At 39.9% G+C, this 14236-nt stretch overlaps 1 protein-coding gene across 2 annotated transcripts in view; it reads left to right on the forward strand.

The window, feature by feature from the left end:
• Positions 1-14236, forward strand: part of NOC3L (NOC3 like DNA replication regulator) — a 130155-nt gene that overhangs the window by 37170 nt on the left and 78749 nt on the right. For both annotated transcript variants that reach the window (XM_073596426.1, XM_073596427.1), the window contains exons 8-10: positions 7506-7599; positions 7927-8102; positions 13533-13661. In XM_073596426.1, coding sequence (XP_073452527.1) covers positions 7506-7599; positions 7927-8102; positions 13533-13661 — 399 coding nt within the window. The remainder of the gene's footprint in view (positions 1-7505; positions 7600-7926; positions 8103-13532; positions 13662-14236) is intronic.

The following is a 14236-nucleotide window of genomic DNA, read 5'->3' on the forward strand; positions in this document are numbered from 1 at the left end:
ATTTTAATAATTTACACCTTACTATACAGCTACTACTGTTTTCTGATAGCTGCAAAACCTGTCAACATATTTTCCCACTATATATTAGTTTGATATTTCCACTCCTGATCCGGTGTTTGATTTTCACTACTTACAAGTAGTCAGACTACGAATGCTTGGCTTTCTCTGGCACAACTCATATTGGCCATGGAAACCCACTGAGCAGCCTGCTTTTGGGTTTTGTAGGCCAAGCTGCATCATACCAAAAGCATCCTCCTGACCTGTGTGAGCTTTGCAGCTGTTTTATACACTTAGCTGATCATGGTATCCATCAGTGGAGGGAAATGTGGGAAGGTTTTCCTGGTTATGTCTGGCAATGAAAAGCCTCCTTAATGCAGTGCTGGCAGCGAGGATATGCAGTAACCCAATGCAGCTGAATACCTTTAATCAGTTTAGTTAGAGACACAAGATCTATTAAAGAAGTCCTTTTTTTTTTTTTTTTTAATTTTTATTAAAATAGATCATACATCAAATTGCTTGTTTGCTCATTTGATACAGCCTGAGTGTATAAAACCATGGTCATAAAATGTTTTGATTGGACTTTGCTCTGTATAAAATGTATTTAAGTCCATGAGAAAAAAATCTGCTGTTCTGAAGCTGTGTAGTTCCTGTGAGATGTGTGTGTGTGGGACAGAATGTTTCATATCCTCTTTTATCGTGGGATTAGATGGTGCGTGGCAACTATCAATCCTTTATTAAATGACTTTCTAGTGCATTTTAGTCACATGTAACATTTACTAAACACTGAACTCTTTATCATAGTCTTTTTTGGTCTCAGTCCAGAGACCCCTTTGTTTACATCTGCTATTTATTTTAGAGGAATAGGACTGGTTTGTATAAATTATAGGGGTAAATAGCACAGATTTATATTCTGACTGAGCTATTCTGTGATGCTCTTTCAGTTATGCAATATCAGATTTGCACAAAGCCCCTGTTTTCTCCCAATTATGTGGCAGCTACTAGTTTTTTTTTTGTTTTGCTAGGATTATCTGTCTCTTTCGGGTTCATATTTTTAGAATACATAGCCTGTTTTAGGCACCAGTAAATGGTTTCTATAATTTTGCCTTTGGGTAGAAAACCATGGTTTGGGGTTTTACATATCTCTGACCTAAATCGGTCTTTCCAGACCCAGCAGTTCTCCTTACTGCAGGAGATATCCGATAATCACTCGGCCTCTGACACGCTTGGACATTACCCATAGCTTACTGTAGTGCTTGGTGTGCTATGATCAGCAGTACGGTAAAGTGAAAAAAGAATAAATAGCCAAGCGCCAATGGATATAATAACAGTAACGTGATAGGCACAATACCAATCCAGCTGCAGCAAAAAATTGTCGAAAGGCAATAGAAAAAAGTTCAAAATGACGGAATTAGAGCTTCCTGATGATGGCCTGCTGATTGGCTGAAACGCGTTGAGGCATTATCACGTCACCGCGACTTACTTCAACCCGAAGGAGTACAGGGAATGGAGCAGCACCGCGACCAGCGGGGTAAACACCACCATCATGGACCGAGTTTCCCCTAAAAAAACCTGTTACACTCGCTGGGTGCCAGGATGGTTAGGCACCCTAACATGTGAGTGGCATTTTTATTTTTAACTGTTTTTTTGGAACGATATTTTGCACAATGAGGATTTCTTTGCACTGCATGAGATGACAGCAATGGATCTCTACAGGGGTATCCCAACATGTGCAAATGACCACACTAGCGATGGTTAGATGTAAACTCACCCCCTAGAGTTGACCATGTGGGGCACCCAAATCTGAGCACATTGGAGCACAAATATATAAACTTTGAGCATGAGCACTTTGTATCACTATATACTGGGACTGTTTCATATTTGTGTATACAATCTGTACCAAACCTAGCGCAGTGGATTATTTTATAGTAGGTGGACAGATTCTGTACCTATCAGATTTGGATTAATAAAATTCTCACCTGCCCCTTCCCCAGTCATCTTTAAAATATTTAAAGATTCCAAACTCTTTTCATCCTGTAACTTATTGTGTAACTCTGCGTGAGTTGGAATGGGAGGCTGGTTGGGACTAAAAAAAAAAAAAAAGCGCAGCTGTCTAATACTTGCATATTTATACAATGTTAGGTCACCTTGCAAGTGTACTGAAAAATACCCAACGATCCTGCCGGTAATCCAGTTGGCTGCTAACTTCCTATAGGGGCTGACCAAACTATCCACATCTCCATAACTCACTCCCCTCCCTTACCAGTTGCCTGCTGTTTCTCCCCCTTTTCTGCTATTTTGGTGCAATTTTTCATCCCCTGCCTTTCTTGCAGGATCATCAGGTATTTGTAAGTATTCGCAGTATTATTCCAAGTCTAAAGGTTAGAGGGAGAAATGTGCATGTATTGAAGGGCTGTATTGAATTGTTTAATTTTTTTTTTGGTTATCCTCTGTGAAAAAGAACCAACACTTTTTATTTTTTTTTATGAAGTAATTTGAAATGCACAAAAGTAATTAGAATACATCATATTTAATAAAATGTGTGTATGTGACAGAGCTGGACTCATAGCTGGTCTGCTGTTATAGGAAACCCTGTGGAGTAGGTTATCCTTCTGGGGGCTTTTACCCAATAAAGGTGTATTGTGGATTGATCCTATTAGAGTTCCAGGCTGCAGCCTCTCTGTTAGCGACGGAAAAGATGATCTGCTGTCAGCTTTCAGATGGATATGGAGGTGCACCTATAAAGATCTGTTACTCTTGAGGGTAAATTTATTGTAGTTTATTGAAGGTAACAGGTAAAGCCAACACGTTTTGAGGGAGTTATCTCCCACTTTATCAGCCCTGAAGTAAGTTAACCTGCTTTGAGTAGTGGCGTGATGAGATTTGGGAGCCTATAATGAGGCTGGATCAGAACTGTCAGAACCTTTCAAAAAGTTTTACAAGATTTCTGACTTGACAGTTCTGATCCAGCCTCATTATAGGCTCCCAAATGTCATAACGCCACTAGTCTAAATTAAAATCAATAAATTGTGCTGCGCTCCAAGTGGTAAGAAACAAAAAAGTGCTAAGTGACTACTAAAGTGTGTACAGTGTTCAGAATAATGAACTCAAAAAATATTCAAGTTAATACACTAAAAATCATAATATAGTACAAAATAATAGTAGACAATCTAAAGTGCTAAATGCTCAAAATAAATGGGTGATACACTTTAAATGTGCAATATAGGTGCAACTACTACAAAGGAAAATAGCATCCAACCAAACCCATCTTAAAATTAAAAGTGCTAGTGCCGAAAAAGTCCAAAGTAAACATGAAACTTCAAACAGATGCTGGTGAATACAGTGTAAAGTGCTGAATTCCAACTGACTGTTAATGTGTTGGTGTGGTATTCACCAGCATCTGTTTGAAGTTTCATGTTCACTTTTTTATGCTAATATTTTGTTACACAGTATTTAAAAGGAGCAACAGCAAAAAATATAATGTTTGATAGGATTCGATGGGATTAAGATCATAGAAGACCACTTCACACTAGTCCTTTGTTTTGTTCTTAGCTATTCTTGGGGTGCGTTTAGTTGTGTGTATTGGTTTATTATCCTGTTGGAGGATCCACAACATGTGACTGCGACAGAGCTTGGATTATCTGTCTCTTTCAGGTTCATATTTTTAGCATAGTTTTTTTTTTTTTTGTTTTGTTTTTTTTCCTTACATGTGAACATAGAGCTGATGTGACTTGATAAAAAGCCCAAGTTTTGTCTCTGTGCAAACGAAATTCTTCCAAAGCATTTTGGCTTCTCAGTTTGCATTTTAGCAAATTACAGTCAGTCCAGTCTGAGGCAATGAACAAGAGTCTAGAGGTCGACCGATATATCGGCCGGCCGATATATCGGCCGATATTTGGTGTTTTTTTACTTAATCGGCATCGGCCGATTGTGCTGATAAAAAAAGCCGATATAGCTTCAGCGCGACTTGCAAAAGACTTCTGTAATAGAAGTCAGTGCAAGTTGCCTGTGTGAAGCGACTTCTCCCCCTCTCTTGGCAGCTTGCCAAATCTGATAAAAAGAACCTGAAGGATACAATGTTTACACTTATGAATGAACTAAATTCCGTGTGTAGAAGTTCTCAGTTTAACCATTTAAAGACTCAATCTTTTCTGATACTTGTTGCTTACAAGTAAAAATCCTGTATTTTCTGCTAGAAAATCATTTAGAACCCCCAAACATTATATATATTTTTTTTAGCAGAGACCCTAGGGAATAAAATAGCGGTTGTTGCAATATTTTATGTCACACGGTATTTGCGCAGCGGTCTTTCAAATGCAATTTTTTAAAAGAAAATACACTAATAAATTTTAAAAAAAACTAAGCAGTAAAGTTAGCCCATTTTTTTTCATCCAGAAGTTTTGGATTACCTGTTTTTGTGTATTTAATATTTAAGAGAGTTTTTTTTTTTTTTTTTATATTTTTTTTTAATCTAAATTCTACATACAAGTGAACTGATTGGAGGTTTGTTTTGTTTAATAAATGTTTAAATGTAAAAAAATTTCCGTATCACGAAAGGTTGCTTACACACTGGAGCGGGCATACGTTGACGGTAAAACGCTGCTAGTTTTAGCGGCTCTTTACCATCATTTTAGCAGCGCTATTCAGCTGCTAGCAGGGCGCTTATAACCCAGCTAGCGGCCGAGGAAGGGGTTAAATGCGCCCCTGAAGCGCCGCTGCTGAATCGCTTTGCAGGCGCTTCAGCAGCGGTGCGCATTCATTTCAATGGGCAGGAGTGGTGGTATACACCGCTCCAAAGATGCTGCTTGCAGGACTTTTTTTTTTAACATCCTGCCAGCGCATCGCCTCAGTGTGAAAGCACTCAGGATATCACACTGAGACTGCAGGGGAGCCGTTTGACAGGCACTTTACAGGTGCTATTTTTAGCCCAAAAGCGCCTGAAAACGCCCCAGTGTGAAAGGGGTCTAACTGTTAGATTTTATGAGATGAAGGTAAAAAAAAAAAGAAAAAAAAAACGGCTTAATATATCGGCCAAAAAAATCGGCATCACATATCGGCCATCGGCCACCGCGAATTGTAAATATCGGCATCGGCCAGAGAAAAACCCATATCGGTCGACCTCTACAAGAGTCACCAAGTAACTCAATAGGAAATTGACTAACAGAAAAAGTCCCAAGTAAAAGCAGTCTTCTCTATTGTAAAAAAAAAAAGCAAGCAACCACTTGCATGAAGGAATGACAGCCAGCTGCTCAGATCAGTGTGTTGAAGTTTCACTTTCTTTGGCCACCAGGGGGCTCTGGATGAGACACGGATGATGCTGCTGAGAATGGTGGTATGGCTAGCAAAGTGTGGGTGGAAGAAATGGTCTTGTAGCCTTTACCTTTTTGACCTGATGGTCTATCATTTTCTTTGATCTTTGCAGACATCTCACACACACACACAATAAACCATTTTGGATCCCTGCGCACCTACATGTTAATGTAAACATGCAAGATTGAGGCACCTACTTCCAGAAATGCAGATATCACAGTGCATGCCAGAATGAGAACAATAATTCTAGGCCCATTATTTACAGCTAACTCTAAACTGAAGACCTGAAGGGGCTTTTAATGTGTTGCCTTTTGAAAATTTTAGGCCACCAGTGGTTTGTTGCTGTTTCCCTGGCATATGCATATTTAAAGTGGATGTAAACCCTCACATATACCCAGTGAAGTGAACAGCCTCAGATGATGCACAGAGATTAAACAAATCTCCCTACATAAGTTTTACATGTAAATCTTCTGTAGGGATGGTGTTCTTGGGGTCATAGTCAGCATTTTTCTTCCTCCAAACACGACGAGTCAAGTTAATGCCAAAGCGCTCAATTTTGGTCTCATCTGACCACAGCACTTTCTCCCAATCTTTTGAATTACCGGTATTTAGATGTTCATTGGCTTGACTGTACATGTGCCTTCTTGAGGAGGGGGACTAGCTGTGTTTGGCGGAAGAAAAATGCTGACTATGAACTAAGAACACCATCCCTACATTCAAGCACAGAGGTGGAAACATTATGCTTTGGGGCTGTTTCTCTATTAAAGGTAAAGACCGACTTTGCCGCATTGAAGGGCTAATGGATGGGGCCATGTATTGTAAAATCTTGGATGAGAACCTTCTTCTCTCAGCCAGAACACTGAAGATGGGTCATGGATGGGTCTTTCAGCATGACAGTGACCCAAAACATACCGCCAAGGCAGCACAGTAGTGGCTCAAGAAGAAGCACATTAAAGTTATGGAGTTGCCTATCCAGTCTCCAGACCTTAATCCTATAGAAAATTTATGGAGGGAGCTGAAACTTTGAGTTGCCGAGAGACAGCTAAGAAACCTTAAGGATTTAAAGAAGATCTGTAAAGGAGAGTGGATTTTAGACTTGATAAAACCAACATTAGCAGATGACATGGTTTCCCAAATCATCACTGACTGTGAAAAGTCACACTGGACCTCATGCAACTTGGATTCTGTGCCTCTCCACTCTTCTTCCAGACTCTGGGAACTTGATTTCCAACTTAAAACATTTTCCACAGTCTCTGATAATTTGGGGAGCCACGTCATCTGCTGGTGTTGGTCCACTGTGTTTTATCAAGCCCAAATTCGGCGCAGCCCTCTACCAGGAGATTCTAGAGCACTTCATGCTTCCCTCTGCTGACCAGCTTTATGGAGATGCTAATTTCATTTTCCAGTAGGACTTGGCACCTGCATTTACTGCCAAAAGTACCAATACCTGGTTTAATGATCGTGGTATCATTGTGCTTGATTGGCCAGCAAACTCACCTGACCTAAACCCTATAGAAAATCTGTTGGATATTTTAAAGAAGAAGATGAGACACCAGGCCCAACAATACAGATGAGCTGAAGGTCACTATCAAGCAACCTGGGCTTCTATAACACCTCAGCAGTGCCACATGCTGATCGCCTCCATGCCACGCCGCATTGATGCAATAATTCATGCAAAAGGAGCCCCAACCAAGTATTGGTATAGTGCATACTGTACTGTACATGGACATGCTTTTTAGTAAGCCAACATCTCTGTATTAAATTATTATTATTATTTTTTTTTAATTGGTGTTATGTAGTAATCTCATTTTTCTGAGATAATGACTTTTGGGTTTTCACTAGCTGGAAGCCATAATCCTCAAAAAAAAATAAAAATATAAGAGCTTAGAAATATATCACTGTGTGTAACGCATCTATATAAAATATACGAGTTTAACTTTTTGAATTGAATTTACTGAAATTAACTTTTTGATATTCTAATTTTATGAGCCATGTATGTGTGTGTGTGTGTATATATATATATATATATATGTGTGTGTGTGTGTATATGTATGTATATAATATATATTTTACAAGTGTACTTGTCATCTGTGATAATCTTTAAATAGGTAGCTTCATATTGATCAAACTCAATGAGATATTGTGCGTATCTTATTATAAATGCTAACAAATAAATCATATTTTGTTTTGCAAAACAGGTCAAGAAGGAAACCCAAAGACTCAGAGAATTTGAAGAAGGTTTAGTAAGTCAGTACAAATTTTACCTGGAAAATCTGGAACAAACAATAAAGGGTAAGTCTGTGCTGTGCAACATTATGTGAGCATAGTCGATATGTATTCTATTAAAAACTAAATGTATCTCTTTGTTTTTTTTTTTTTTTGGTTCTAATAAACATTACATGCCTGTCATTTTGCTTTTGTGCTAACAAAGATCTATACTCTGTATTTTTTTGGTGTTTGTGTTCTACAAAAGCAAACGAATTCCCTATTGCTGAAAATTCCAGCAGCTTTTGAATAATAGATCTCATTGATAGACATTTATAGATCTGCAGTTTCTAATATTTTATTTCATCAAGCTCTTGATTGATCCCTTGTTCTCCCTGCATATTTTGCACACAGACTGGAAACAAATGAAAACGAAGAAGAGTGAGGTGGTGTCATTAAAGGCATACAAAGGACTGGCAGAGGTGGCAGTGATGTGCTTGTGTGAGCTCATGATCTCTCTTTCCCACTTCAATTTTCACAACAACATCATCGTCCTTGTAGTACCGCTTGTTGATGACAAGTGCAAGAAGGTCAGCTGTCTCTTTGCATACCTCCTTCTTCTTTTTTTTTTTTTTTGTGTGTGTTTTCTTACACAGGCTTTACTGTCTTACTGCACATGATCAAACATCTGTGTTGTGACAAGATGTAAGTGCTAGACTGGGAAATCTGATACAAAGGGTATAAAAAAGTATAAATACTTTTAATCCCGCGTTGAAGCTGAACTCCAGGCATATGTAAAAACAATATATAGTACATTATGTATTAATAAAAATTATTTGGGCTTGCTTCACACCTATGCTTGTGTGTTATCACGTATTCATTTCTACAATGGCAACGTACATTCACATAGTAAGCAACGCACCTGGCTCTTTAATACACTGCAATACGTACGTCTGAAAACACAAGCGATGTGATGTTAGGACCCATAGAAAATAAATAGTCACAAAGACCATAATGCTTCAAGAGGTTATTAGAGCCACCCATGCAAGGCAAGGTAACAGTGTCTCTTCATGGGGGTGCCCCCCCCCGACCCCATTATACTTGCCTTTATAGCAATCCCTTGCCCCCCTTTTCTTCTCTGCACTGAAATCACTTGAGTCTGTGATCCAGGGTAGTTGTGACCTCACTCCCCGTGGTCATGTTGGAGTTCCTGGCCTAGTGATTGGCTGCTAGACCTGAGCACAGCCACATGCGCCTTCATACCTGGATGTGCTGGGTATTGTGGATGGCTGCAAAGGTGAAATGAGGGACGGGGGGGGGGGGGGTGCTGCAAAGGTTGGTTAGTATAAAGGGGGGGGGGGTGCTGCAAAGGTTGGTTAGTATAAGGGGGGGGGGGGTGCTGCAAATGTTGGTTAGTATAAAGGGGGGGGGGGAGGGGGGTGCTGCAAAGGTTGGTTAGTATAAAAGGGGGGGGGGGGTTGTAGACGTTTTTGTTACTTTACTTTGCATGGGCAGGTTGATATTTCCTCTTTAATATATTTTGAAATACTCTTAAAGTAGTTGCTTGTAATCCTCTGCTCAGCAGCACTCTTGACCAAGCTCTTTTGTGAGAGAGAGTATTTAGCGGTTTGCCAGAATTTCACTTTATAGTCATTGTTAAATCTTGTATAGATTGTTGTGTAGCGGGGATCTGAAATCATTGTAGCTAATAGAGGAGAGAGGAGTAGCAGACATTGAACGGTTGGTGAGGTGAATGAGTCTGGCAGCAGGATTCATGGTGAACTGAAGGGGAATAGCTTATGTAATGCTATTGCAACTAAGACTTCTATTGATTGATTTAAAAGAAAACTTTGAGAAGTTATCTGGGTGCCATTGCTGACTTCAAAAAAGTGACTCGGAACAATTTTACAGCCAGCGAATTCTGAATGCCTGATCTGCATACCTATTCTAAAGCAGTGACTCGGAAGTGATTGAAATTAATGGATCTGAATAATAGCCAGGCATTTGGTGTTTTTTTTTTTTTTTTTGGACAAGTAGTGGCAGCCTCCATATTTTTCTTGGTACAGGTGTCCTTTACGGTAAAAAGCAATGCGCGCAGTGTGACACAATATACCAGTGAGAATTCATCTGGTCTGGCATTTTTGGAAGTGGAATTTTGAGTTTTCTGCAATGTTTTGCTCCAATAGTAGTGAATATAGCAAATTATGTAACTGGAAGACAGTGTTTGTCATATTGTGTAAGTACACACATAAGTGTCAACCATATCCTTGGCGTAAAGGATTTGTTAATATAAAATTAGTTTCCAGAATAGGATTTTGTCTACAACTAGAGGGCAGTAGAGTGTCGTCATTGTTTCAGTGTAGTTGATGCCAAAAAGGATTATCTCTTGAGAAGAAACATATGTAAGACACAGCCCAGGAATTTGGGTTTTAAGGCAGATATCGTCTCCCCAAGAGACAGTCATTTTGCAGAAAATGAGGGTTAAAAGGCACTGGCGTTAAGGGAACACAAACATTATTTTTCTACCATTTAAAACTTTAAAAAAAATATTTTTGTACGTAGATTACAGCATGAACTACTGATGGGTTGTTGTTAATTTGTCTGCAAGGCAGGTACAATCTAACAAATATACTGTATGTTCTTTGTATCTTGGTGTTTTCTAATTTGGTGCTTCTGTGGGCCAAATGTGTCTCTTGAGCCACGTCTGGTAACGCAAGAGAACGAGAGAGAGAGGAAAGTGGCTTAAAAGGCACCAGCTAATTAGAGAGAATAACCGTTAAATACTTTGAACTTTAAACATAAAGATACAGGTCCTCTTCAGCATTTAAAGTGGTTCTAATTTCTGCTAGTGCTACAACCTCTAAATGATAGGGTGCAGCCACTGCATTAACATTTTTTTCACCAAATGCCAGTGGAAGTCACATATCCTTTTTTTTTTTTTTTTTCCTTCTTCTTGCAGCATGGGTAGGGACGTGGGGCTAATCAAGATCAGGTCACATGTCTGACAGGTCACAGCCCTGCCCCCATCCCAGCCGTAGTAATCAATTAGGCCAGGGATTTCTTTCACAGAAGGCTATGTTTTTAGATGATTGAAAGAGGGGAGCATGTGCAGTTTGGTGGCAATGGCCTAGACTGCTTTTGTGAGTCTGCAGATTATTTTGCCACCCTACTACTAGTGCCTGCAGGCTGTACAAAGAACGTCTTTATAAATTATTTTTATAGCTTAAACAAAGAGCACAGACCTAATTCTGAAAGTGTTTGTTTTTTTTCTTTTAAGTGACGCTTTAAGCTCCCATGTTCTGATGTAAAGTAATCTTCTTTTTATTGGCTCATCTTTTATGTTGAATAGCAAATTCCACAAACATTGGTTTATACAGGAGGAAATAGACATTCTCCCACATTGCTGTGAACAGGGCAAAGTTATTTTTTGTGCTCACATTGATGATTTGGGGTGTTTATGCTGAAAAGTCCAACATTCATGTGTGTTTTGAGAATCTCACACCCATTCATTTCCTATATTTCAAAGTATATATGTAGCTAGATCTAGTCTGTGTGCTATGCAACAGTTTGTTCTTAAAGTGCTGTATGGCATCTCCTCTACAGTAGCGTATATTTTTGGCCCGTAGAAATGAATTGGAATCACTGAAAGGTGCACATTTTTTGTTTCTTTTACACCATGTGTTGTTGAATGATGTTCTTCAAGGTCATAAGCACATGCAAAGACATGGTATAAATGCAATATACTCAAGCTATTTTGTTGGTCTCTATTTAAACCATCCTCTGTCATGCATTGTTAGAAGCATTTCTTTCAGCTAAGGAATCACAGCACCGTCTCCATCATGTATTCTGTATGCGAATTGACATGTCGGATTGGTCTTAGATATGGTATCATTTGTCTTTCACTGCTCTGTGAAGGGGGGGGGGGTGTTTTAACACACCAAGTAACGCCTAATGTTTTGTTTGTAATTAAAGCGTTGTGGGTTTTTTTTTTCCCGACACAGAGCGGTTATCTCAGCCCCACCCCCCCACTCTCTCGACACAGCATTTGATGGACAGCAGTGGGAATCATTGGCTCCCGCTGCTCTCAATCTGCCCAGGGGGGAGGGAGACAGTGACAACAGTCACTGCTCTTGTGCACCTCACTGGATCGGATTAGGTAAGTATAAGCAGGGGCTGAGGGGGATTTTGCAGCGCAGATTTTTCACTTAAAACATAGAATGCATTAAGGTGAAAAACCTTTAGGCTTTTGAACCATTTTAATCTTTGGGTAACTAGAACATTCCAGTGTGTTTGAATTGGGGGTCTTCCTCTGTTGGTCACGTGTTTTACATTTGTCTTTAGATATATATTATCATTCTGCAGTTCACGACACAACTTTTCTGAGAAGAAATGAGATATTGTAGTAATAAAAGTATTTCACCAGCATTGAGAGTTCTGGGGATGTTCATTTGTACTAGGCAGACCTGATTCCATCTCATGCCTACATGAAAAAATGCAAATCATGCCATCATATAATATAAAATTGTGGTACTGAGGTAAGTTTAGACTATATACTCCAAATATGTGGATGACTGGACAGTAGAAAAATTATCCAAATAAAAACATTTGTGCACCCTGTGCTCATGGAGTTAAAGCAGAATTCCGGGATTTTCAAAAAATACCCCATTAGTACACCCCCCCACACACAACACACTAAACGGTTATTACATTTGTGAAATTTACTATTTAAGAGATATGACTGATTTCATTTTCAGGAATGCAGCTCTGTAATTCGAAAAATGCAGCATCTTTTCTGTCAGGGAGGATCTCTTAGAACAGTGATTGCATCATCTCTCTCTCTAACTGTAATCTGCCTATATTTTCCATGAATCCTTGAGATGGGAGTAAATGTGGGAGGTACATTAGGCTTGTACATGTAAATGTGAACTCTCCCACTTCAACATAAATCGCACCCCTCATTCTGCAGCCAGCAAGCCATACATAACACATGGTATGATAGGTTACAGCCTTATACATGCAAAGCATTTTAAAATGCATATTTAATATAATAATTTAATGCATTTAATATAAATACAAATTAGTGCCACTTGTCAGGGACCACCATGTCAAGCACCACCAGTGCTGCTTGTCAGGGACCACCATGTCGCGGACCACCAATGCTGCTTGTCAGGGACCACCTTGTCAGGGACCACCAGTGTAAAGCTGGGATTATTATCAGAAATTACTTGTATGACACAGCGTGGATCTCCCACTCTCAGGTATTGTATGTGAGAACGCTGATCGCTGATGCATCACCCCCCACCATTTATTATGATTGACAACACACTGTTCCTACAATGGCGGGGGGTGTGTTCTCATATAACAATGTTCTCATATGACAATACCTGGCACAGGTGGGAGATCCCCGCTGTGTCATACAAGTAATCACTGATGATCCCCGCTTTGCACGGAGATAACGGGGGGGCAGTGCGGGGGGGGGGGCGGAGTGGAGGGGCGGTGACTTCAGGGAGCAGAGGAGGAGAGAGGACACCTCCGTGGGCAGCACAGACCGGGGGCTGTGAGACCCCTTCCGCCAACATGTCTGCTTCCTCCATGCTAGTTTTCAGAGGACTACAAGGGGGCATATCAGACCGCTGGCTGAGCTTAGAAGAGGGATAGAAGCCAGCGGTCTTACAAACAGAATGTCAGCAGGCAATAAAGTTTTTTTTCAGCAAGTTCAGCCTATTACAGAGGAACTACAGAGCTCAGAAGAACATGGATGGCAAAGTTGGTGAAGGTAGGGGATCAGCGACACGGAAACATTTTTTTGGCCGGAGTTCTGCCTTAACAGGCACCTGGGGTATCCTAGGAGGAGAAATGGGCATCACCACGTTATCTAGTAAAAGGGCAGAATTGTTTGCAATATTTAAAGTGCTGTGCCCTATAAGGCTGACTCAACTTTTTTCATCTCCTTGTTTTGATCCTGTATGCTTTTTAACACCAGATTGCTATAGTTTTGTTTTTTTTTTTGTATTCTGCAGATTGCCGAACTGTGCACTGAGGCAGTGAAAAAGCTTTTTAGACAGGACAAGCTTGGCCAGGCTTCTTTGGCAGCAGTGAAGGTGATTTCAGGATTGGTGAAGAGTAAGAATTATGACGTCCGTCCAGAGGTAAATTGAAGATACTCATATGAATTGCCCATACGTCATTCAGCCCGTCAATGCGGAATGGCTTCTAGTCTGTAATAGATCTGTATGACTTTTATGAGAATGTTGGTGGTTTTCTGTGATATGCTTTTATGATCTTGCAAAATCCAGAAATCCCTGTATGTTGTGTTAAATGCTTAAATTTCAAACACATTTAATGATTTTCAGTTCTGTTAGAGCTGTTACAGTAAAGTAAACTGTGCAGCTTTTGTAATTGTTGCATTTCAGTGGTTAAGGAAGGCCATGTTACTACTTTGCAGTTATGTGTATTGTTGAGACTATGTGCCAGACAAGTATGCTGGAACGAACTAAGCTTGTTTATTACACAGGGACTTGTGTGAATCCTGAACATGTTACAGTGAGCTGGAAGCACTGTGCATGTGACAAGCCATTGTTTTCCAGCATACAGAGAGAGTGTCTCAGTAAATTAATTAGTGCATGAGAGAGAGTACACTATGTGAACCAAATTTCTCTAGCATTACTAGCAAAGTGGGCTTGGATGCAGCCTGTTTTAACCTTCTAATAATTGAAAAGTTAGG

This window comes from Aquarana catesbeiana, linkage group LG08 (genome assembly GCF_042186555.1).
Source record: "Aquarana catesbeiana isolate 2022-GZ linkage group LG08, ASM4218655v1, whole genome shotgun sequence".
In the NCBI taxonomy this organism is placed as follows: Eukaryota; Metazoa; Chordata; class Amphibia; order Anura; family Ranidae; genus Aquarana; species Aquarana catesbeiana.